At 48.0% G+C, this 26,581-nt stretch overlaps 1 protein-coding gene across 7 annotated transcripts in view; it reads right to left on the bottom strand.

Annotated features, from left to right (window-relative positions):
- The window catches only part of CUX2 (cut like homeobox 2), a 241,003-nt gene that overhangs the window by 52,624 nt on the left and 161,798 nt on the right, over nucleotides 1-26,581 (bottom strand). For all 7 annotated transcript variants that reach the window (XM_074356279.1, XM_074356275.1, XM_074356276.1 and 4 more), the window contains one exon: nucleotides 4,985-5,063. In XM_074356279.1, coding sequence (XP_074212380.1) covers nucleotides 4,985-5,063 — 79 coding nt within the window. The remainder of the gene's footprint in view (nucleotides 1-4,984; nucleotides 5,064-26,581) is intronic.

Below are 26,581 nucleotides of genomic sequence, written 5' to 3'. Positions count from 1 at the left end.
ATAAAGAAATCAGCCGTCACCGGTACAGAAGTCAGAAAGGTTTAAATCAAATCATCCTCCACAACAATGACATTAATTATGCTTTTAACACGTTTTACTGCTTTTTTTTCTCACTTCACGCCACATCTGTGTGAACAATATCCAAAAGATTTACGGTTTTCCTTCGTAATTACAGACATACAGGCTGCACACTTATCAAAATACTTGCTGAGCAATCATGCTGTATCGCTTCTCTGCCAGAGATCTGTGTTGGCAGCAGTCACTCAAAACAAAAATGTTGAATCAGGGCTTGTGCGGCTTCGGGGGGGCGGGGGGAGTTGGGGGGAGAAGTATTTCGACAAATAATTTGCCTGTCAAGAAATATAAAAACAGGAGAGCGTGCATCCTGGCCAATTTTCCAGGAGTGTCATTTTTATGGAGGGGGTTGGGGCGGTGTGTGTGGTGGGGACAGTGAGCAGGGAAGCTCTGAGCACCAACAACACATCTGACATTTGGTTCTTGTGTCTAAGGATAAAATTTAATGAGAACAAAAATATGTCTTCCTAATTCCCCTAAGAAATCATTAAAACATTTTGTTATTCTTAAATGTCTCGAAAATGAATTAGAGCCCTGAAGGGGCTGTTCGTATGGTGTGTCTCCGTCAGTTAAGGCTCCTCGTTCTCTAACTTGGTGACAGCTGGGGATGTGCGTCCGCCCGCTGCCCCTCCATTTCTGGGGGGTGGAATTGGGAAATCAAACACATGGACTCAGCAACAAGCATGGAACGACCCTTTGGGGAGAGGGGCAAGAAGGCATGAGAACCTTCCAGAAAGCTCCCCGCCTATCTCGGGAACTCTCACGGTCTCTGGACATTGTGGTCCTGGCCTTGTGAGTGTGTTAACAGACCTATTTTCAAAAAAAAAAAAAAAAAAAAAAAAAAAAGAGGGTCCCATAGTGAACCCCAGAAATGATGCTCTTTTCCAAGTAGGGGCTGCAAGCTCTTCCTCACCCCCCAGTGCTCCCCTGGGTTTGAGACAACAGGTTATTTGAGTGATGATCTGGTTACTTCTGCCACCAGAATGCAAGCTCCCTGAGGGCTGGGCCCGTGTCTGCATCGGTGGGCTCATGGCTATGGTCTCAGCGTCTAGTGAGTGCTGGCATACAGCAGGCACTCAATAAATGCTATCTGAATAGATAAACACGTGACAAGCAGAAAGCCCTAGTTAAAAAAAAGTACCTTTTTGTTCAAATAACCTTTCTTTTCCTTTCTGTGCCTGAGTCTTATTTCTAATTTATTCAACAAACAATTATTAGGTGCCTACTCTGTACTGGGTTCTGGGCATGCAAATTTAGTGTGACTCAGTCCCAGGCTTGGAGAATTTCACTTGTCCTAGTGACACAGGGATGATGATGAGAACAGTTAATACCTAGCAAGTGCCACTATGTGCCATGCTCGCTGAAGCCTCCCAATGACTGTATGAGGGAAGTTCTGATATTATTTCCAGTTTATAGAAGATGAGACTGAAGCTCAGCAAGATGAATTAATTCTCCATGGTCACCCAGTGAGTAGGTGGTATGGGCAGGATTCAAATTGGGGTCTGGCCCTAAGCCTAGAAACACCAGCCCATCTAAGTGCTGCCCCTGGTGCTACAGGAGAGGTGCTGTGGGCCCCAGTGGAGTGTGGAGACTCTTGGGAGGTATCTTGGGGTCTGTACTGGGTCATTCTCCAATGTCATTTGTCGTTGAGACTGTGCGAAGGACAGAAAAGAGTAGGCAATAGACGGTGTATTTTTCCAGTTTTTTTTTCAGGTAGCTCTGATGAGGGTAGAGACATAAGCAAAAAGGCTACGAGGAATGGGGCCTCTTGGCCTCTCGGCCACGTGCCTGGTGTGGTCCTCAGTGAGGGTGACAACGACCAGGGCTGCAGACACAGCTGTCTTGGCCTCTTGCCACGGGCCCAATGTCCTTGTGGTGCCTGGGGATAGAGGCGGGGGGAGGAGGGGGTGGGAAAGGGGACCACAGTCCCCAGGGCTTTGCTGTCAGGTTCCAGCCATTCTTGCTGCCAAAGCATTCTGATCAAGAAAACCCACACGGCTATGCCACCTTGTCGTAAGTACAGAATCAGGGCTGAGCACGGGACTGGGGCAGAGCAAGGAGAGTCTGCGGATGCCTCTGTTAGTGGGCAGAATGGTGACCTCAAAATATACATCCATATCCTAATGCCTGGAACCTGTGAATGTGAACTTATTTGGAAAAAGGGTCTTTGCAAATGTAATTAAGCTAAGGATCTCAAGACGAGATCATCCTGGATTATCTGGTGGGCCCTTAATCCAATGACCAGTGTCCTTCTAAGAGAAAGGAACTGGAGATTTGGGACCCAGAGACACAGAGGGAGGAAGGCCACGTGAAGACAGAGGCAGTGGTTAAAGACAAGCAGCCACAAGCCAAGGGGCACCTGGAGCCACCAGAAGCTGGAAGAGGTAATAAAGAGCCCTCCCCTAGAGCCTTCCAGGGAGCACACCTTCCCTGCCGACACCTTGATTTCAGCCTTCTGGCCTCCAGAAGCGTAAGAGAACAAGTATGTGTTGTTTTCAGCCCCCAGTTTATGGTAATTTGTTACAGCAGTCACAGGAAACTAACATAACCTCCCACGTGTAGCCAAGTTGTGACATGGAGCAGACACTCTGGAAATATTTGTTGAATGTGCTAAGAACTAAGTCCCATCCCTCCCTGCTGTGAGGCCTGGGGCACAGGACTTAGTGTCTCCAGGTCAGCATGACAGGGACTGGTAGGGCCTGTTCCCTCTGAGCTAGTAACATGCAGAGGCTGGAGCACATGTAACTTCCATACCTGGCCAGCGCTTCTCTAGCTGTGATGTGCCCCCAGACCTCCTGGGGAGCTTGTGAAAATGCAGAAGCTGATTCAGTGGCCTGAGGTTCTGCATTTCCATCCAGCTCCAGGCAAAGCCAATGCTGCTGGTCCAAGGACCACACTTTGAGTATAACAGGCCAGAGGACGTCCCTCTCACCCAGCCTACTTGCTCTCAGAGGGGAAGCCGCACAACATCGTTGCTGTGTTAGTTTCCCGGAGCCACCACAACAAACCACCACGGACAGGGTGGCTTCAAACAACAGAAATTTATTGTCTCCCAGCTCTGGAGGCCAGAAGCCCCAAATCAAGGTGCTGTCAGGGTCGTGCTCCGTCTGAAGGCTCTAGGGGAGGACTCTTTCTTCCCTCTTCCAGCTCCTGGTGGTCTCAGGCAGTCCTCGGCTTGTGGCTGCATCACTCCAAGCTCTGTCTCTGTCCTCACACAGCCTTCTTCCCTGTGTCTCCCTCTCCTCCTCTTATAAAGAGACCCGTCACTGGATTTGGGGCCCATCCTAAATCCAGGATGATTTCATCTTGAGACCATTACTAATTACTTCTGCAAAGACCCTGTTTCCAAGTAAGGTAACATTCTGAGGTTCAAGGTAGATACAAATTTTTGGAGAACACTATTCAACATACCACAACTACCCAAGGCAGATGGAATGAGAGACACTCCCACCCACTACATGAAGATCCCACAAACAACCTTGACATCAAATATAAATGACTTCGCCTTCTCCCTGCCTTGGCTTGGAGTGGATCTCATTTTCTTCATGAATTCCCAGCCCCAATCCCCCCTCCACAGCAGTGATTTCTGCAGTTCCGTGGAAGGAATGGGAAAGGACTGGTGGGGGGCTGTCTGCTTTGGGGGAGTTAGCACTGTGGCGTCTCCTCCCAGCTCCACCATTATTAAGCAAATCTCTGCTCTCTGGGTTCCCATTTCTGGGTCAATAAATGAGAAAGTTCAGAGGATGAGCCATTTTAGAAAAGGGAAACTTTTTACAGAAGTATATCTACACATTTAGGTATACAGCTGAAGGTTCTTAAACTGACCACACCTCTGTAATCCACACCCAGATCAAGAAGCAACATCTCCAGTTCCTGAAAGCCCTTCCCAGGAACCAACATCCCATCCAAGAGAAACCACTCTCGACTTTTACTAGTACAGGAGCATTTTTTAAAGTGAAATTCTGTAACGTAAAATTTACTGTTTTAAAGGGAACAATTCAGTGGCATTTAGTACATTCACGATGTACAACCGCCATCTCTATCTAGCCCCAGGATACTTTTATTCCCTAAAAAGAAAACCTCATACCCTTTAAACCTTTGTTCCCTATTCTCGCCTCCCCCCAGCCCTGGGAAACACCAATCTGATGATCTCTGTCTCTATAGATTTGCCTATTTTGGACACTTCATATCGATGGAATCATACACTATGTGACTTTTGTATCTGGCTTCCTTCACTCAGCATCATGTTTTTGAAGCTCATCCATACTGTAGTATGGTCAGTATTTCATTCTTTTTAATGGCTGAATAATATTCCACTAGCGGGATAGACCACATTTTAATCTGTTCATCCATTGATGGACATTTGGGTTGTTTCCCCCTTTCGAACATTGTGAATAGTGCTGACATTGTTTCCTGTCTTCATATTTTACGTAAATGGAGTCATACAGTATGTGCTCTTCTGGGTTTGGTTTTTGCTGAACATCAAGGTTTTTGAGGTTGGCTGTGCCATGTTGGGGGAAACAATTTTGGTCTTTTCCTCCAGCGCCCTCTGCTGGCAGAGAGCACTAGCTGCCTTCTGCCCTTTGTGGAACTGGAATAGGGGGTTTTGGAGGGCAAGACTCTTGGCTCCCAAGAAGGTCCAGGTGGAAGATCTCACCAGGAGGACCCCCAAACTCCACAGCTGATGTTGGAAGGTAGTGGGGTAAGATGGGGGAGTCGTGTGGGGACACGTCACAAGAGAGTGGGTATAGACCTCCTCAGTTCCCAAACTCCCACCATGGAGGGCCTGGCCTCTCCTACGAGTCTCAGTCTGCTCCCAGATTCCACCATCAGAAGACCCCTGTGTAATGGTCCTAACAGCAGTTTCTTTTCATTAATTATTCAATTAAGAAGCCCAAGAGTTTCTTACCTGGTGCTTCAATTAATTGCTTGTAAACACTCAGGAAAGCAGCTTCAGCCTCCTGACTTCTCTTACTAAGAGCCACCACCTTTGGAAATAAGAGAAAGAATCATGTGTGACCATGGCATCTGAGTCTACAAGCAAATCTGATCATTTTCTACATGTGTAAACTAGGGAATGGGGTCGGGGGTTGGGGTGGAGGAGAAAGTAAATGAAGGTTAAAAGCATGGAATTAGAAATCTCAGTTCAAGTCCCAGCTCCACTGCCTCTGGCTGTGTGATCTTGGGCAAGTCACTGCCCCTCTCTGATCCTCAGTTTCCTCATCTATAAAATGGAGATAAATAATAGAACCTCCTAGGTGTGTTGTGGGGATTAAATGAAGCTGTATATAAATGCTTAGCACAAGGTCTGACACACATTAGGTGTCAGCAATTATTATTATTCTTGTTACTAAAGGTTAATGTTGGTGGTTCAAATATGACAAGTTTTGTGGGAAAGTGGGACACATAATTTTCTTGCCACTGAAAATTAGAAATTGTTGAATCTTTAGTAAGATATCAGTTTCAACGAATGCCAAGAATGACAAAGTTAGGTGAAACTGTTCCAGCATACCAAAGGTGCTCAATGAATGCTCCTTGACTGATGAATACATGAACGACTGGATAACCCAGTTGGTGAGGGGCTACATTTGCACACTTTCTCTTACTTGTGGACTTTTTTGTTCTGCCAGTGAGACTCTGTAAGATGCATATCTGGGGCTCAGCCCCATCTCATCCCTCTGCTCCTGGCCATGCATTCCAAGCTCTGGCCTTACAAGCTATCTTGATGCTGGCTCTTGGTGGCCCAGTCCCCTTGGCACAGTCCTGGGCCTTCCTGGCACATGGCAGGAGCGAGCTCCTGGCACCCACAGGTCACCATCCCCACCTCCTCGAGGACACCCTGAGTTGGGCAGCCCCCTTTGGGCTGGAATGAGCTGTACTCTCCCTGGCACAGACTGGTGCCAACTTCCTAAATGATGAATCTGTCAGAGCCATCTACTTGTCAACTGTCCTCTTTCAGAGCTGGGCTTTTCTTATGAATCCCAATGCCAGTTAGGGGGGTGACTGTTATTGAATTCCTCCCCTTGAAGTAAGCTCTGTATGTTATTTGGTTCACAGAAGGGCATCAGTGTAATTTGCTGAATGAACAAATCCAAGTGGGTTGCACCAACTCTAGGTTCTGTCTGTGACATCACAGTGGAGAAAATGTCAGAGGCCAGTTCTGAGACAGTCTGCTCAGAGGCAGCCAACCAAGGCATAGGTCCTGGAGCCAGGCTGCCTGGGTTCAAATCTCCACTCCACCATTTATTACCTGTGTGTCCTTGAACAAGCAGGTCACTTCAATCCTTGTGCCTCTACTGCCCCATCTGTCAAATGGGGATAATAACACGACAGCTTCCTTCAAAGGGCTGCTGGAGGATCAAATGGTTTAAACAATGGAAAGCCCTTTGCAAAACTCCACGCATGAAACCCCATAGGTATGTCACCTCTTGGTATGATCAACCCCTTCCTTCTTGCCTGTTATGGGGACAGGTTCTGCCAAGTGCTGGGTGACAAACATCAGCTCTGCTCATCTCTGGTGTCTGATGAAGGCCACCTGAGGAAGGCCCCGCCTCCACACACAGCAGTGCACTCTGGGAAGAATAATTTGAAAACCATAGCAGTTCCTCTCCAGCTTCCAATATGGCAGCCGCAAGCCTCGTGTGGCTTCTGAGCACGTGAAACATGGTGAGTCCAAATCCAGATGTGCTATGAGTGCAAAATATGCACCCGGATTTCAAAGACTTAGTATGAAAAAAAGAGTGTACAATAGCTCATCTGCATTTTTTATGTTGATTACATGTTGAAGTGATAACAGTTTGGAATATGCTGGGTTAAATAAAATCTATTATTATAATTCATTTCATCTGTTTCCTTTTACTTTTTTTTAATGTAGGTACTACAAAATATAAAAGTCCATCTGTGGATCACATTATATTTCTATTGGACAGCTCGGCTTGAAGGCTTTACAAGGTCCACAGAGGATTCGTTATTTAAGAGAGGTGGAAAGAAATGTAGGGTGGATGTTGAGCAAGTGATTTTAAAAAGGTCAGTTCCAAAAGCCCCTTAAGCTCTCTCCTTGTTTATTCTGAGAGCAGTCTCTGGTTTCTTGCCTTCCAAGTGAATGACAGTCTTTCATTCATTCAACAAACATTTCCTGAGCACCTGCTAGGCGCCATGCACTGTGGCTGAGAACTCAGCAATGAATGGTGCAGCCTCAAGCCCCACCCTTACAGGACTCACAGTCCAGTGGGGAGACCCACGTTAAAGCAGATTCCCCAGATAATTCATTAATTACACATGCTAAACACTTCAAAGGAAAAGTGCAGGGGACTGGAGAGTGTAAATAACGGGAGGCTGACCCAGTTTGGTGGGTGGAAGGAACATCGGGAGTTACCTCCCCAGAAGGGGAAGATGGTGACGGACAGAAACGATGTTCTAGAATCTGGGCAAATGGAAGACTTTTATTCTTGCTAACATGCATGAGACACAGTTCCTGCTCTAAGGACTCCCAGCTGAGTGGGAGACACTGCTGTGCCAAAGAGGAACCATAACACAGGAGGAGGTGATGCAAACACTGGCATCTCCAGAGCAATGTGAGGAGGGGCAATTAATTCAGAGTTTCGGGGGGGTGCATCCTTGATGCAATAATAATAATAATAAACAATAACAAGTGTAATATTCAAAGTTTACCACGTACCAGATGCTCTTATTATTCATAATCATGTCTCCACGGACACAGCAATCACTGAATGTAGCTGCTGTCATTATCCCCACTGTATAGGTGAGGGAACCAAGGCTCAGTGATGTTAAGTAACTTGCCCAAGGTCACCCAGTAAGTAAATGGCCAAGTGAGGTTCACACCAGGTCTGGGAGTTCAAATTACTGTTCTGAATTCAGATGTGGGCCCCTATCTCCTGGAAAGAGAAACCATCCCAGCCAGTGGGGACAGTCACTCGTATGCCATGTGGAAGCTGCTGCCTTGAGATGCCACCTATGGCTGTACCAAGTCAGGGGCTGCTGCGCTGCTGACCTGGAGCCCACGAAAAGCCATGAGAAACAAAAGCAACTCATCTCCCGATCTCTAGATGGAGAATTATCAAAGATCAGCCGGCAGGAAGACTGAATGCTTCATTATACAGCTGTCCATGCTGAGCACGTGTGGTGGCTGGGGTCTGGGGAAAGGCCTGAGAATGTTCCACTGATTTCTAAAAAGGAATTCAGGGCAGAGGGGGGGTCAAGTGCTGGAAGATGCCTTTAATGCTTTCCTTTCCCTGCCCATTGCACCCTCTACTGTCCATTCATGGTGCTCATGACTTGGGTATTGATTATCTGTGTGACTGTCTCCTTACAATGTGAGACTGGAATGGCACTCAGTTTGAACTGGTTCAAATTTAGGGCTTCCCATGGTAAATATGACTCTTAAAGGCAGTTGCCATTTGGATGCCCTGCCTCGTTCAGTCTTGTCTTAGAGCAATGACTCTGTTTCTAGAAGACCAAGTATCATAGCCTGATCTAGTGTTGGGCTTAATGTCATGAAGCATCTCTCAGCCTTAGTCTGTTCATCCATTAAGTGGGAAGAATACTTTCCATCTGTCGAAGAGGAACGAGCTAACATGCGGCAAAGAGTCCCATGGAATCTGGCAAAAAGCTTTCTAATAAAGCAGATAATTCTTCTTCCAACCATAAGGGATGTCTTTTCCAAGAGCTGCAACTCTGATGCATTTCACCCATGTGCCCAGGGCAGGTGAGCCCAGCATAAATAAAAGGCCATGTGGTTCTGCCTCATGACTGGGCCCCATCACGCAGAAGGGCAGGAGAAAAGGGTCCAGAATGACAGATTTGGCTTGTGACAGGCAGATCTTTGAAGGCCATCTGGGGGAGGAGGCGGCGGCGTCGGCCAGCTACAGACACCAAGAAGGTCATATCAGAAACAGCTCAGCGTGTGACGGAGCAGGCGGCGTTCACACTACCGGCTGTAATATAGGGGGTGAAAATGTGTTTGGTCCCCGGAGTATGAAAGTAACAGGTGTAGAACTGGTTAAGCCAGAGGAGAGGCAAAAGCCTGTTCTAGCTGCCTAGCATTTGTCAGGTGGTTAAAAATGGCACGTTTAGGGCCCCCCCGGGGCTGAGCTTCCGCGAGCTGTCTGAGAGAGCGGTGTCTGGCTACTGAGAACAGCTCTGTGCCAAGCTCTTCACGATGAATGGTAAGAGTTTCTGGAAACCGACCCTTTATTCTGTTCTCAGTGCCTTACCTTTGGAATCTCCAAAAACAACTCTCAGACATGAGCACTTTCTCCCATTCTACAGAGGAAGAAACTGAGGCTCATGGAAGCCAAGCCACCTGGCCAAGATGAGAGTACTAGTTATTGATGGAGGTGGTATCCATACCCGGCATCCTCTCATTCTGCGGCCCAGACTTGCAACTAGAACCCAGTGCTCCTCAAAGTGTGTTGCACAGTACCCCAGGCGTGAGGAGAGGGACCTGTGATCAAGGCTGTGCCCATCTGCCTTCTCTGTGAATTGTACAAAATCTCTTAGCTCACTGGATGCTCTTTTGCTCAGCTTAGCCCAAATGCATTTGGCCACAGAACTTTTTCTTCACAGAATAAACCTGGAAACTCGGGTTCCATGGAACACATTTTGAAAACAGCGTCCCTCTACCACTGGGTCCTGGGCTTTGGGAAGGGTGGGGCATGGCGGTTCTGGGAGATGGGGTGGGGGGGATCTGCTGCGGCAGGGATGAAACTGAAGAGTGATGGGCTGTAGAGCGGTGGGTGTTCAGAGGTCCCAGAATCAGCACATCTGAGGAGGAGGCAGAGGAATGAGATCTGGGGAGAAAAGGAATCAGCCCAGGATGGCCCTGGGGGCCAGGAGGGTGCCCTTTAACACCCTCTGCAGCCTGGTTCTCCTTCTGGGGGTTGCAGATCTGGAGGGCCGATGGGGAGCAAAGAGGAGCAAGAAGAATGAGGAGAGACAGAGAGGAAGGAGGCAGAGAAGAGGGAAGGTTATGCAAAGAGTGAGGGGGCGTGGAGAGCAAGGGGGAGCAGAGAGCTGGGGGTCCCCAGACACTGAGGGGAGCAGGTAGGAGAAGGGGTCCTGGAGAGCGAGGGAGGCACAGGCACGGAGGCAGACGGAATGGGGCTCAGAGTGAAGTGGGAGCACAGGGGTGGGGTGCAGAGCACAGTGGGGGAGCAGAGAGGATGAGGGGGCGGAGGCTGTGGGCCCTGGAGAGGAGCAGTAGGAAACCCCGGGAGCAGCCGTGGGGCAGGGGAGTGATCGGCTCAGACGTGCCGGAGGGGAAGGGGCCTGTGCTGACTGCTCGGGGACTGCCGCAGGGTCTGGGGAGGCGATGGCCCAGGTCCAGGGTGCTGCTGGAGACGCGGAGAAAAGAACTGATTCCAGGGACGACTAGGAGATAAACTCCTGATCGAGGACACGGTGGGGGCTGAAGGTGGGGAGGCACATGGGGTGCATTTAGCCAAGAGAGAGGAGCAGACTCAGGAGGACACACCGCAAGAGCAGTGTGCAAACAGCTGAAGATCTTTCCGGCCCGTGTGTAGAGGAACAGATGTATTCTGGACCGTAAAGACTCCAGCCCAGGGGTGGGAGGAAGGCAGAAATTTCAAGGAGGCTCAATCTTTCTAGGTTCTCAAAATGGGCTACTTTATGAGGTACTGAGCTCCCCAACAGGAGAGGCATCCAACTACATGGCCATCCACCTCTGAGGCTGTAAAGGCACTCAGGGAGATTTATACACTGGGGAGGTTTGGCTAAACCATCCAGAAGGCTCGCATCTTACTTTAAGAGTCTGTGTGATAAATCCCTTTTATTTATAGTAATATTCTGATATCCTACCACCTGTAAAAGGGGGTAACAATTACCCTGTTTGGCTGATATGAGAATTATTATTATCAATAGTCACAGTGACTACTGAGCACTGACTGTCAGGCACTGTGCTAAGTGTCTGACACATATTAACTCACTTAATCTTCACAACCTGGGTTGGGGGGCAGATGTGAACTTCACGGATGAAGATATTGAGGCACAGAAGGGCAAAGGCCACACCATGTGGGAGCTGGGACCCAGATCTAGTCCAGTCAGACTCCAAAGCCCAGGCTTCTAACCCGCACTTGGGACTGACTCTCTGGTGGGAGTTTGTGGAAGGGGCTGGAATGTCTGAAAGACCTGGGGGAGCCAGGCTGGCAGGTGGGCAGGGGACAGCGGGGCCGGGAGGAGCCAGGCGCTGGGTCTCCAGCAGGATCGGACTCCCCCACCTCACAGAGCGTGTCTGCTGGGGGTTTTGTTCCCGGGCAGCACGAACCCTCTCTGCCATACATCACTGATGAGGCCGAGCAGATGAAAATCAAAATTTAATGCTGGGGCTTAAATGAACAATGCGAGTTCGACTCTTGTTTTTGGTAGCTGTTGTTGAGCTGGACTCTCTCGGCTCCTGCCCAGACAGGGCAGAAACTGGCACCCTCTCTGGCCTTCTGAGGTCTCAGGGGGCATTCCCAAGGGAGGGACACTGAGGGTCCCAGAGAGGCCCCATCCTAGCCGAGGCTCCGGAGCCAGCACCAGCCACTCTGGAGCCTGATGGGATGGAATAAAATTAACATATTTGGCCACTTGTCACTGTTTTGAATTCTCAGGTATAAATCACAAATTCACTTTGAACTGGAGGGGAAGGGGCTTGTGCTGACTGCTCAGGGGCTGCCGCAGGGTCTGGGATGTAAGTCACTAATTCAAATTCAAGCTTGAGCTCTGAGACCCCCTCTTCCAGGGCTACAGGTCCAGCTTCTAGATCCTACCCCCAGCGCAACAGTGAAGGACGCAGGCAGGAGTTCAGTAACTGCAACAACAGCAGGCGGTGTTTACTGAGCACCTACTATGTGCCTGCCCCAGGGGGGTTATCCCGCCTCCTTCCCCCAGGCCCTCAAACACATACTGAGGGTTTGGAGTTTGTTTTTTGTTTGTTTTTGTTTTGGGGGAAGGTAATTAGGTTAATTTATTTACTTATTTATTTTAATGGAGGTGCTGGGGGTTGAATCCAGGACCCCATGCATGCTAAGCATGTACTCTACCACTGAACTATATACCCTCCCCACCTTTGTTTATTTATTTTTGTTTGTTTGTTGTGCATACTGAGGGTTTTACATGCATTGACTCACTCGATCCTTGCAAAACTCCCATGAGGTAGTGTTATGGACTGAACTGTGTCCCCTCAGCATGCCTATATTTGGAGATAGCAGGTAATTAAGGTTAAATGATGTCATACAGGTGGGACTCTAATCTGATAGGATTGGTGTCCTTATAAGAAGAGGAAGAGACACCAGGGGCGCAGAAGCACAGAGGAACACAGTAAGAAGGTGGCCGTCTACAAACCAAGGAGAGAGCTCTCACCAGAAAATTAACCCTGCCTTGATCTTGGACTTTCTGCCTCCAGAACTGTGAGAAAATAAAATTCTGTCATTTAAGCCACCCAATCTGTGGTATTCTGTTATGGCAATCTGAGGTGATTAAGACAGGTGGGCTCTAGAGTTATTCCCATTTTAAAGATGAGGAAACTGAGGCACAAAGGGATTAAAAAACAACCAAGGACACAGCAGGTATCCATTGAGATACAAAATTTGGGCAGTGTGCCTTCTTGAGGGCTAAATCTTGGGGACTTTGATAAGAGGCAGGGAGATGCCAGCAGGCTGGGGACACTTTTACCAAGAGGATGGACAAATGGTTGCATTAATGGGGACCATGTGACAGATTCCAAGGGAAGAAATCATATATTTGACAATAGAGGTTTGAGATTTTCGGAACCAGCCCCCTTCCAGCAGGCTACACATTTACCCCCAGTCAGTTTCCATGGAACTGGAAGGCATTGTTGGGGTGAGTCATGCAGGCACCCCTTCCTGGGGGAGTCAATACCAGGCCCGTCTAGCTCCAGAAGCTGCCATCAGCTTAGGTCTGAGCCCCACCAGAGGAGAGTCTTTCTGTTCACTGCTACATCCCCTTCACACAGCCTTGCACACAGTAAGTGCTCAATTAATGTCTGCTGAAGAACGAGTGTCACTATGTGTCATCCTTAGGGGTCTCTCTTTAGAGATGTCTGAAAAGTGCCAGGCACCTCGACTGGTGCTGGTGTTCTAGTGAAGGGAGAGTTTCTGCTTCGTCCCAATCTCCTCTGAACACCAGGCACTCACCCCTCAGTCACTACCTGATGACAGGCTGGTGCTCAGGCTAACTTCTCATCTGGATGTTGTTCCATTTCCCCAACCAGACTGTGAGCATCCAGAGGGCCAGGATTGGCTTTTTTTTTTTTTGGTATTTAAAAAAATGAAGTAAAATAACACATGCAAAGTGCTAACACAGTGCCTGACGTATCACAGGCACCCATCTGTCTTCTCAGCAGGGATTTACTGAGCATATTCTAGGGACAAGGGCTATGCTAGGCACCCAGCATTCAGCACCAAGCAAGACTGACCCAAACCCATATCGTTGTGGAGCTGACATACTGCAAAGGCAGAGGCAGGCAATGAAAGAAATGATACTGAAGGTAAGAAAGTGATCAAGTGCAAGGGAGGAAAATAAAGCTAGGACAGAGGCAGCAGTCTGGGGCAAGGGTGTGTGTCTTGCCTAGCAGGGCCAGGCAAGGCCTTGGGAGAAGAGGACAGTTGAGTAGACTTGTAGACAGGGAGGGAGTGTGTCTTGTGGCCATCTCAGGGAAGAATATTCCAGATAGCTAGACTAGCAGGTGCAAAGGTCCTGGGGCAGAAGTGTGTTTGGCTGGTCTGACTAATAGCAAAGAGGCCAGGGTAGTGGAAGAAGGTGGGGGAAGGGGAAGAGGAGGAGAAGATGGGCGGGAAGGGGAAGATGAAGAGAGGAGGTCAGGGATCAAAGGGATCAGAGTCTCGTAGGACACTGAAGACTTGGGCTTTTTCTCCTGAAGGGAATGAGGAGCCACAAGAGGGTTTAGAGCAGATGAGGGACATGGTCTGACATATGTTTTAACAGGATCCCTCTGGCTGTTGTGTGGACAATGGACTGAGGGGGGCTGGGGTGGAAGCAAGGAGACCAGGGAGGTGGCTACTTTAATTATTCAGGCGAGAAGGATGGTGTTTCTGGCATCTCAGGGCAGGGTGGTGGCAGTGGAGGTGGGAAGAAGTGCTGGGGTTCTGGATGGATTCTGAAGGTCCAGCCATAGGGTTTGTTTCTTGGAAAGACAGAGTGGATGTCGGGGGGTGGTGAGAGGAAGAGGGGTGCCAAGGGCAGCCTGTGGTCTGGGGTGTGAACACCCGGATGATCCTGAACAGCTGCTGCCGTGATGTTCTCCTCCCTCGGAGTCCGGGACAGGACGAGTCAGGAGTGGGCACTGAATCAACACTGACTGAACAAATGAATGAATGAGATAAGGAAGGAATTTAAGAGGCTCTCTGAGCTAATCCTTCTGAGCTACAAACTTAAATAAAACCCGAGTCTAGAAGGACAATGAAAAATGACACCCTCCAAGTAGCCCAAACTAAGCAGCAGTCTTGAAGGCTCCATGGAGACTTCTAGCAGGCTCTCTGATGGGGTAACCGAGTAACCCGTAGAGTGAGGAGACAGAGGCCTAGGATCTGCCCCAGAGATCCCGGCATCTCAGGAAAGCTGACAGCAGCGTGGGAAACAGGAAAAATTGGACCCAGGATTGAGCAGACCTGGGTTCTGGTTTCAGCTGGAGCCTTGTTTCCCTGTTCATCTTTGGGCAAGTCACGCCCCTTTTCTGAGCCTCAGTTTCCCCATCTGTAAAGTGAAGGTGTTGGGCTTATGGTCCCTAACTCAAATTCACCCAAGCAGACAGGCAGACAGTCTCCTCCCCACACATCAATTTCTACCCCACTGGGATTTTAATCAAAGGCAATGAATGCAAGGTCTCGGAAACTCACCCAGGCTTGGACAGAGGCGTGGGTCTGCTGGGAACATGAGGTAGGAACAAAAAACACCGTGCAATTTTATTTTAATATTTTTAATTATTCCCAGGCTAAAAATAAGGCACAGAGCAAAGTGTTTTCAAATGATGGCATTAATGAACACTTTTTATCCAACATAATACGGGCCCCCAAATGCATTTATGTCAGGCTCCCTGAGATCTCGCGAGCCGCTGCCCCACGCCGGGCTGGCTTTCACGGCTTGGAAGCGGTGCAAAAATGAAATATCCCACAAGCGCAGGCTGGCAGGCTTGCTATTAGCAACGGTATAATCATCAATTACGTCCAATCACAAACTACTGATTTTATAATTATCAAATGAAGTTCTAACTTCTCACCTCTGCTCAGTGGCAACTAGTATAATCTCTAGGTTCAAAAAAGGAAGCTTTTTTCTTTTTTTTCCTGTTCCTCTCATGCTCTTTCTCTCTTCTGGGGAAAAGAATTTCCAGGCCTCCACGTAAGACTGCACTTAAATTGCTTGTCACTCAAAACAAAGGCGAACCACTCATTTGTAATTCACCAGCCACCTGAACAGACTGCCTGTTTTCCTTTAAGCATCCATGCACTGAAGCACAAAGATCATTTTTCTATTGTTAAAATTGTATAAGCCGGGGCTTTTTTTAGCAGCGAATACACAATTTCGCTTCTCTTCTGAGGGCTCCCAGCATAAAAGGGACAGAAGGCTTTCTTTAGTGCCTTACAAATAAATTTTGCTTTGGGGTATTAAAAAAAAATCAACTGCGTGCTCATATAATGAGCTGAAAAGCTATCGAGGCCGTTTATATATGCGGGCAGGGACAGAAGTTATGTTTCCTGTCCTGCCAAGGGTGTGGCCAGTGTATGAAGTCAGATGATTGGGATTCATTCTCATGGGTGCTGGAATAATCTGTGTCCTATTTCCTTCTTTAGGGAGGTGCCGATACCACAAATGTGGCTTTGTGCTGACTGGCACTCGGCTGGCAGGCTACGAGAGCAGGAACAACCCAGGAATGGGTGGCCCAGCTTGGACCTTGCTATTCCAGGTGGGCTCTACCTGTGTGCCTGACTCTGTGGCTTCCTCATCCCAGAGGGACAAGCCACGGACAATTGCCACGAAGCCCTTGCATGCAGTCAAATTCCGTGGCTCAGCCTCTAACGAGCAAGCCTGTTTCGACAATAGCTGTGTTTCTGTATAACTGATTATAATCAGAATACTTTGCAATTTTAATCTAGAATTTTTTATAATTTACGGAGACCTTTCACAAGAATTAGTACATCTGAGCTTCTGCACACTCCCAGGGGTGGCTCTGGCAAGGAGGATGGTTCTTGTTTGAGAGGCCCAGAGAGGCTGACACAGCAGCCCCAAGTCACACAGGAGAGGTTGAGGTGGGGGTGTGAACCAGGTCTTTGGATTCAGAGCCAGCTATATGGCAGAGATTTTGGGGCTGGAATTCGTGCAATTCCCCACTTGAAGTGGGAGAATAGTTCCCATTTTGGGTACATTAGAACAGCCTCAAGTTTATCCCCAAATGTCCCCTTCTCATGTCGAATATGCTATGCTTCCCTGAGTGGGTGAGTAAGGAATGGGGCTCCCGCCAGCCCATCAAAAGTTATTCATAAACCACAGCCGGTCTTTTCTATGCAGTAGCCATGAGGACTAACAAAGATTCCAGGTTTAAAACAACAGTGAAATTATTCTGTATGATACTGTGATGGTGGATACACATTATGCATTTGTCAAAACCCATAGAATGTACAACACAAAGAGTGACTCCCTAAAGATGGACTTTAATTAATAATAATATATCAATATTAGCTCATCAATTGTAACAAATGTACTGTACTGATGCAAGATGTTAATAATAGGGGAAACTGGGGTGGGGAGCCCTATACTTTCTGCTGAAATTCTCTCTAAACCTAAAATTGCTCTAAACAACAGTCTATTAATTCAAAAAGGGAAAGCAGTGAACACACACAAAGCCAGGTACTGGGTACCTAGTACTGTTCTAAGCATTTATCACATTTACTCATTCAATCTGTATAATAGCCCTATGAGACTTTATTGGTGGGGAAAACAAGACATCAGAGAAGTCTGACTTGCCCAAAGTCACATAGCAAGTGGCAGAGCTAGGATTCACACCCTGGACTCCAGAGCATGTGCCCTTGGCCGTGACAGTAACAGGATTATCACTGGGCTCTCTCCAGAAGCCTGTCCCTTCCCCATGGGACACTGGCACATGTGAGCGTCCTACCTTGCTGACGTATGTCACACAGCACAACAGGGTCATAAACAATGGGTCTGGGGCCAGATACACCCCATGGACATGTTTTCTTGGACCTTCCAGTGTTTTAAAAATATTTGAGCCATACCAATAAGGACATGAAAAGATGCTCAATATTGCTAATTATCAGAGAAAGGCAAATCAAAACTATAATGAGTTATCTACTCATATTGGCCATATGGTCATCATTAAAAAGATCACAAACAATAAATGCTGGAGAGGGTGTGGAGAAAAGGGAACCCTCCTGCACTGTTGGTGGCAATGTAATTCAGTGCAACCACTACGGAAAACAGTATGGAGATTCCTTCAAAAACTAAAAATAAAGTTAATATATGATCCAGCAATCCCACTCCTGGGCATATATATGGAGAAAACTCTAATTCAAAAAGATACATGCACCCCAATGTTCATAGCTCTACTACTTACAATAGCCAAGACATGGAAGCAACCTAAATGTCCATCAGCGGATGATTGGATAAAGAAGTTGTGGTGCATATATACAATGGAATACTACTCAGCTGTAAAAAAATGAAACAATGCCATTTGCAGCAAGACGGATGGGCCTAGAGATGATCATACTAAGTGAAGTAAGCCAGACATGGAAAGACAAATATCATATGGTATCACTTATATGAGGAATTAAAAAAAATGATACAAGTGGACTTATTTACAAAACAGAAACAGACTCACAGACATAGAAAACAAAGGGTTTGGGTTTGAGTTTTGGTTTTGGTTACCGAAGAGGAAAAGGGGGCAGGGATAAAATAGGAGTCTGGGATTAGCAGATACTAACTCCTATATATAAAACAGATAAACAACAACATCCTACTGAATAGCACAGGGAACTATATTCAATATTCTGTAATAATCTGTAATGAAAAGGAATAGAAAAAGAGTATATATACGTATAAGTGAATCACTATGCTGTACATCAGAAACTAACAACACTGTAAATCAACTACACCTCAATTAAAAAAATTGAAAAACTATTTGAGCCATAAAAATCCATCAAGTGACACACTTAAGACCTGTGCATTTTACCATATGTCAGTGATACCTCCATAGAGTACTGTGAGCATGAAAACGGGTGTGTGTATTTCAAGCTAGCATTTAAAAACCAGAAAAGATCCAGATTGCTGGCTTCTCTTGGAAAACCAGAGGATCTGGCCAGCCTGGGCCCACGTATCCACCAACAACTGCCACCTGGGGAAAGCACTGGCTTCCAAGTGAGACAGACCAGAGTTGGCAGCTCACCTGGTCCTCCCATGCACCTGCAGTACAGGTGTGGGACCCCATCAGCATTAGTATTTTCACCCTGGCCTAGACAGACACTCCCCTTTCCCCTTGCTTTGATTTCTCCACATTCTTCTTGAGTTCCATCAGCCTCCTCTCCCAACCCCACCCTTCAAATAGTGATTTCAAAGGTGGATGAAAAACAGGAGCGATGAGCAGGGTGTCCTGTACTGGCCCTACTTCTTGCTTCCACACAGCCCCAAGTGGCTGGCAAACTGCCCTTCCAAACTGCAGCAAGATCCTGTGTGAGCCCTCCACCCTGAACACAAAGCAGTTAGGCACTCCCAACTCAAGTCCACCTGGGCCCAGGGAAAAAGGGCCATTTAGAGCACCTGGATGATTTGGTGCCTTCCTGAATGGTGAGAAACTGATAGAGCTGGAAAGACCAGCAGGGTTTGGTATTCTGTATTCTGATGGTAATGGTGGAGCTAGGTGGGCCCCAGGGTGGGGGGAGGGTGAGTGGGCGAGGACGGAGGACGGCACTGGAACACATGCACCTGGGGCTTAATAAAGCCCTGTGGATTCAAGGAAGGGCTGGAAAGCATATGGGCTTTGGAGTCAGGTCTGAGTGAACGAAGTCTGAAACCTGTAGCTCTGGCTGTGTAATGTTCGGCAAGTCACAAAGCCTTCAGAGCCTCAGCTTTCTCAACTGTAAAATGGGTACTATGATGTGACGAGCATCCTACCAGGAGGATCAAATCAGGGAGGTGAAGCAGCTGGCACAGTGCCCACCCTGCCAGCGCTTAATGATGAGTGAACATCCTTCCTTGACCTCTCTGTGCCTCGGTTTCTCCACGTAGAAAGCAGGGACAAGCAAGACCCAGCTTAGGTGTGGAGACACCAGCAGTTGACATATGCTTTGTTCACGGTTAAATACTGGATAGTGTTGGTCAAGCCACAGACAAATCTTGGGATTTCTGGGCAAAGGGACCTGAGGAGAAGCTGGCACTATGGGGGGTGGAATGTGAGAGGTGGAAACTGCTAGAACAGGAGGGCTGGAGCTGAATCACCAGAGTGCGGTCAGCAACACCAGGAACCACTCCAGCCAGCCCGGCAACAAGCGCCCTCGGCAATGCAGGGCTCCGCCGACTCCCACTGCCCTGAGCTGGCTGACGACCCTGCCCCGGCCTCTGGGCTCTCGCTGCCTCAGGCTCTACTGGCCATGTGCTGCAGAATCCTCGTCCCTGTCCCCGTCCCCGCTAGGAGGCCTGCAGGGGTCCCAGGTGGCTGCGGTCTCCCCTCTTGAGGTCATCTGGAGAAGTTCTCCGAAATGCCAGCCCAGAAGAGCTGAGGTAAAAGAACACGCATGCCCTTTATGGAGAAGCGGCCACCCAAATGCCACTGAAGTGCCACCTGCCCAGGCTTTTAAATGTAGCAGCGTCCCTTCTGGATGTCTCTGTGGAGTGGGCCTCAAGACAGCCCCATGAGAGCCTCAGCTGGTCACTCGGGGCACCACACTGTCTGCTGCCCAGTTTCTGCAGTCAGGGGCCCATTGCCTCTGACTTTCCAGCTGTGGTTCTCAGCCATGGGCTTCCCGCTGTGGGCCAATTCAGTTCCCAGTCCCCCCACTTCTCTGTGGCCATGGGCAGCAACTGGCCTTCTCTGAGCCTTTGCTTCCAAATCTGAGGATGATGGTAAGGGTTAAAGGTGATACACACAAAAATTGCTTAGCACATAGCCTAGCAAACAGACAATGCTTAACAGGTGTTGATTTAACTATTGTTATGATTTTCAGTGTGCCATGCACTACACTGAGAAGAAGAAACCACAGTCCCAGCCCACAAGTCGTAGAGTAAGAAAGAGGCCATGGAAAAGGGCAGAAGGTAAGCAGCATTCTGAGGAGGGGAGTCAAGGAGGGAGGGAGGGGTTTATTCCGCAGGGGCATGGGCTAGAGGAGAGCTTCAAGGAGGAGCTGGCACTGACTTGCAAAGGACAGGCAGGTAGCTGATCCATAGGGAGGAAGAGAGGGTGGCGTGTGCCAAGCTGGGAGGTAAGAAACACTCTGATCTAAACAGACAGCATGCATCACTCCTCCAAGCCCAAGGTTGCAAACATGGGGTCCACAGTCCAAATCCCCTCATGTACTTGCCTTTGTTCAGGTTTAAAACATGTTCATTTTTTTTAGCAAACCTTTAAAGATCAGGAGATTTTACATAAAAATCGAGATTTCCAGCTTGCCAGAAAAATTAGAAAATGTAGCCACAGAGGGCTCCACTCCTGCACAAACAGCATCAAAAACAAAAACAGTAATAATAGTGAATACTTACTGAGTGCTCAGTGTGCTGGGCACTGTTTTAAGTGCTTTTCGCACACTGAGTCTCCAAATTGTAAAAGCCCTATAGGGTGGGCGCAGTAATGTGTTAGTACAGGTTTAACAACTGGTTGGTGAAAAAAAAAGGGTCCTGGTTTGCAGTGCCTACCAATTCCCCTGGTGCAAATACTCCCACCATGGCAGATTTCAAGCTCTCAGTGTCACTGACTGACCGAGGAGTTTGCTGCTACGAGCCTCTCCAGTACATCAGTGGTAGGAGGAGTTACCATTTCCACTTTCCAGATGAGGAATCAGAGGCACAGAGACATCAAGAGACTTGCAAGGTCACACAGCCAGGAGAGTGGGCAGAGCAGGGATTTGGAGACAGGTAGCCTGGCTTCGAAGTTTGTGCTCTTGGCTCCCACAATGCACTGAGAGAAAGAAGCCACTCCGGAGGTGGCACACAGAGTCCCAGCTTGCCTCAGGCCCCACTCCTCTCTGTCGCCTCCCCTGTGCCTGTGCTGCTCAGTCAGCTTGCCTGTAGGACCCTGTGGGCAACTGAGTTTGCAGCCCTGCTTTGGGGTATGAAATGTCACCCAGCCTCCCACTTTCCCCCCTGCCCTTCTGGGAACCCCTCCAGGTACACGGACACAAACAGAAGGCACCCAGGGTGGGGGACAGCCAGCTTCTTTTGCTGTATCCCAACTCCATCCCAGGCACCTGACACAAAATATCAGAGCAAACCTTTACTTCAAATGCTCCCTACTTTTTTTTCTCATTCTCTCTTTGCCAGGAGCAATAACAGTATCAATTTCATGGAAGCAATTTTTCTGTTTCCCTCCTCGCCTCCACTACCCCATATAACAAAACCTGGAAACAGTATGCTCTATAGGGGAAAAAAATAGCAAAAAACCGTTCAGCTTAAGTTGGAAATACAAGTGATGCTCTATCCCCTACTCTCTGTTGGGAGAAGGCCTTCCATTTATCAGAGGAAGGCAGCTTGGGTGGGGAACCCCATTTTCTTTGCTGTTTCTCAAAGACAGGCAGCCCTTGAGAAGCCCCCACAACCACCCTCCTCCCAGCTGAGAGCCCAGGATGGCAGTAAGCGAAGGAGAGGCATATGTTTAGCAGGAAACGTGGAAATAATCAAGTGTGAGTGGATTCATGTAAGTAATTTAATTACCTAACACAGCTATGAAATCTCTTGGTTTCCGCTTTCATTCCTAATGCTGAATGTTAACTATCAGAAGGCACTGGCTAAGGTTTCCTGATATACTGCGGGAGGGCAGTTTAGGTGTCCCCAGGTGGCCAGACCCGGCTTGTCACTGATCAGGCTGGTCCCTGCCTCCAGCTGACCCCCACCCTCGTCTTGGAATTGACTAGGAGGTACAATCCGCACCTCGTGATGGAAACCCCGAGCACCACCAATGAGCAGACTTGCGAAAAACACTGAACCTGAATATGATCAAGCCTCTTGATCCAACTGCCCATGCACAACAAACACAGGGGACAGAGGAACAGGTCAAACCACACCACAGGGACACAAACAGCAAAATCCCAGCTAGAGGTGAGGTGACTTGCCCAGGGGCCCACAGCTAGTGATGGACTAAGATCCGAACTCAAGCTCATGAGCACAGCACTCTCCTGAGGCCATGTGAGAGGCCAGAGGAAGCGCAGCTGGGCTTCCAGAGGGTGGGACAAGAAACCAGAGCATTCCAGAAGCAAGGAGGGTGCTTCCCAGCTTTAAAACCCAAAGTTCTGCATCGCAGGTACCTCTCAGTCCAGAGCCAAACCAGGTTAGTTGGCTGCCATATGTAAGAGGCACATCAGCCAGTCTCAATGTCTGGACCTTGTGTGAATCCTGATATGCACCAAAAATGATTTTAAAAATTGAGGAGCCAATCAAGGACACTGAAGCACTGCCTGGATACTTGATGATATTAAGAAACTACTGTTAAGGAAAAAAAAAAAAAAAACAACTATGTGTGGTATGGATGTCAAGCAGACTTACTGTGATGATCACTGTGCAATATATACAAATACTGAGTTATTACGCTGTACACCTGAAACTAATGTGATGTTATATATCAATTATATCTCCATTAAAAAAAAACTACTGTTAAAATTTTAAAGTTACGATGATACTGTGGTTATGTTTACAAAGAGATTCTTTAGTTTTTAGAGACAGGAGCTGAAATATTTACAGGTGAAATGACACAGCGAATTTGCTTCCGAATAATCCAGGAGTGCAAGAAGTGGCTATGAGTGAACAGTTGTTGAAACTGGGTCATGTGGCTCATTATTTTATTCTCTTTAACCTTCCTGTGCTTGAAAATCTTTCCATAATAAAGAGTAAAAGAAAGGAATGAAGGGAGGGAGGGAGGGAGGGAGGGCGGAAGAGAGAAAGGAATGATTGTGAAGAAGATACCCATTCTCTGAGTCAAAGCCGACCACTCGAAATTTACAAGTTTGATGTAGAACACAGGTCAGCAAATTTTTTCCATAAAAAGCTAGAGGATAAGTATTTCTGGCTATGTGGGCCGTGTGGTCTGTCGTAAGTATTTAACTCTGCCCTTGGAGTGTAAAGGCAGCCATAAACGATATATCAATGGGTGTGGCTGTGTGTCAATAAAACTATCTATAAAAACAGGCAGCAAGCTGGATTTGGCCCAAGGGCTATAATTTGCCAATCCCTGTTCTAGAAGCACATCTACCACTTACTTGCTGTTGTGACCTTAGGAAAGTCACATAACCTTTCTGAGTCATAGTTTCCTCCTTCATAAAAAGGGGATATGAATAGTAACTACATCAGGCTAGGTTTAAGCCAGACAGGGGAAGAATGGAGCCAGGTCCATGTCAAAGTGAGCAGGGCCTCAAACAGCAGGCTGGGACCGATTTATCACACCCTGCTAGAATGTTTTGTTCACCGCTTAGAACAGCGTCTGGCATGTAGTAGAAGCCCAACAGTATTTGCTGAGATGATGAATGATTACGTCTGTCCCTATCAAGCGAAGAAAATATTGATGGAAGAATGTGGTCTTCTTACAAATTTTTAAAATGGCAGGGCTTCCCCACCTCGTACCTTGAAAGAGGAACACTTATAACAGAGACATCTGAGTCCTACTTCACACTATAAGGAGTCAGCTCCTGAGAAGAATTTCCTAAGGGGCTGTGCAGTTGAGTTTACTAAAGCGTCAGAAACATTTTGGGGTGACAGCTTAACTCTAAGGGGTGGCCCTGAGAAACTGGCCAACCCAAGCTCTGGTGATCAATGTCACAGAGGCAGCAGACTCCTCCATTTGCCTCTCAATGGCTTGGCCAGAGACTGAAACATGGGCTGGAGGCTCCATGGAGGAGCTGAGCCAGTGTGGGAGCTTTAGCCAGTCTTGGTCGCCATCTTGTTTGGATTAGAAATAATCTCTCAACCACTGAAGCAGGGCTCACTGGTTTTGACTCTCCTTCTACAGAGAATGTAGGGGGTATGTAAGGGGGTATTGTAAGTACAGGAAAATCACAGGGAAGAATGAAGCAAGATGGTGCCAGAGCCTGGCTCCAATCAGCAAGAACTGAAAGCAACCCATTCTCAGCAGCATGAGTATCTTTATCTTGACTTCTGGGCAAAATGTAAAGTATTGGGCTGGTTGAGATCTGCAGGGCTTTCTAGACCCTCAGGTAGATGGCTGTCTACCCTCTCTGTTCGCTGAGAATTACTCTACCACTCTTTTAGGAGCAAAACCCCAAACGTCTGCAGGAACCAGTATGTGAGTGGTAACTCCACAATGTGAAGGGGCCCATTGAAACGGTGAGATGAGAGGGAGAGGTGGGACTGTGTGAACGGACACACAACAGGAAGTTGAATGAGGCTGATGGCAGGCTGCAAGTCTGTGACCTTCCTTCTCCCCCTGAGACTGGCCACAGCAGCTGATGTTTGCCCTGAGGCATCTTCCTGTCCACTGCCGATGTGCCAGGGGTGGACACTGGTCTCGAGCTAGGCCAGTGATCTCTGTTACCCCAGCAGTTTAAATTTGAGACTGGTTGATTTTGATCTGTCTCGGTAATTAGCTTCAGTGACTGGCGGGGGGAGGGGGTGGACCTGGGGGCTGAGATGGCCATTATGGGGGGCCACCTTCCATCTACCATGTGTGACAAAGCCAACCCAGAAAGAGGGCAGGGCAAGGGACCCGACCCCTTGTGGAAGCACCATCCTTGCTCCTGGACTATTCTAGGTCCTTGTCCCACCCTCTGGGAAGCCCAGCTGTGTTTTCTCTGGCCTCTCATGTGGCCTCAGGTGAATGTTGTGCTCATGAGTTTGGGTTCAAATTGGTGGGACCTTGGACAAGTCACCTCACCTGGATGAGCCTCAGTTTCTTCATCTGTAAAATGAGGGAAATACCAACATTTTCCTCAGGACTGCTACGAGGATTAAACGACACAACCGTGCATCTGGCAAACAACAGATGTCCCGTAAATATCATCACAGCTAATATTAAACTAAATTCTCTTCATGTAGGTTAGCCTGGGTGGGTTTTTGTTTCTTGTATCCCAAGGTTTTCTCTTAAGATGGATCTCCAGCTGCCCTCGACACTGACACCTTCCACTCGGAGGCTCCGTGTGGGGTTGGGGGAGTCTCCTTTCTTCCTCCTCCAAGACCAGGGACAGAACTTAGACGGAGACAGAACACAGGCGGAGGTGCCGCGTTGCTCCTGACGCCCAGGCAGCCCCGGCAGCTGCAGTTCCCCTACCCTACTCATTGCAAAAGTAACAGGCGAGGCAAACAGATGGCTTTTTTCCTCTCCCAAGATGGGGAAAAAAAGGCAAGGAGATGAACAGATTTCCAGTGGCTAGGAGATCAAAGAGAAATGGCCATTCTCGCTGATAAATTTTGCTTAAACACCATCCCTGCGTCCAGGCACGCGACCGTCTTGGGGCGGGACCGGGAAGGGTCCAGTTGCTATGGCCTATCGATGTATCATCAATTTCTTTTTGTTTCCTGCTCTGACGTACACCCGACTCAAGGTGAGAGAACGCAACTGGGCTGCGACTTCTCAGATTGATAGATTGCGTTTCTGTGCTGGGTCCGTTTCATGCTTGGTGACTTTGCAGCAAAGCAATTATCACTGTGGAATGCATAATGGCCTAATTAATAACTAATGTCAGGTTGGCCTCTGAGCCATGATTATACCTTAGCAAGCCAACTTTTTTTTTCTATTAAACATTCTGAGAGAAAAATATTATTATAATTGACTGGTTAAATTGTCAAAGTGTCCCTACTCTGTGGACACGGGGTGTGGTAGGAAGCATGTAAAGCCTGGAATAAAGAGGTGGTGTATTCTGCCGCCAACTGGCTGTGTGGTCTTGCTCAGCATCTGAGCATCTCTGTGCCTGAACGTCTGCACGTGTAAACAGAGCCACCTTTCTGAATCTGAGTGGGATTCTTGGAACCTAGGGCCATGTAGCTCTTGTTCACTGCTGCTGTCCCCAGGGCCTGGCACACAGTAGGTGCTTAATAAATAATGGTTAAGGGTAAGGACTCTGGAGCTGGACTGTCTGAGTTCAAATCTTACCTTTGCCTCTTATGGGCTGTGTGACCTTAGGCAAGTTACCTAACCTCTCTGTGCCTCACTCATCTCATTTGTTAAATGTTGATAATAACAGTATCTACCTTATTGGATGGTCATGGAGAACAATGAATTGGCATCTGTGAAGTGCTTAGAATACTGCCTGGAACACAGAAACAGCCATAGCAATGCCTGCCAATGTTA

The sequence above is a fragment of the Camelus bactrianus genome, chromosome 32 (genome assembly GCF_048773025.1).
Source record: "Camelus bactrianus isolate YW-2024 breed Bactrian camel chromosome 32, ASM4877302v1, whole genome shotgun sequence".
In the NCBI taxonomy this organism is placed as follows: domain Eukaryota; kingdom Metazoa; phylum Chordata; class Mammalia; order Artiodactyla; family Camelidae; genus Camelus; species Camelus bactrianus.
This window is presented reverse-complemented; position numbering and strand designations above follow the sequence as displayed.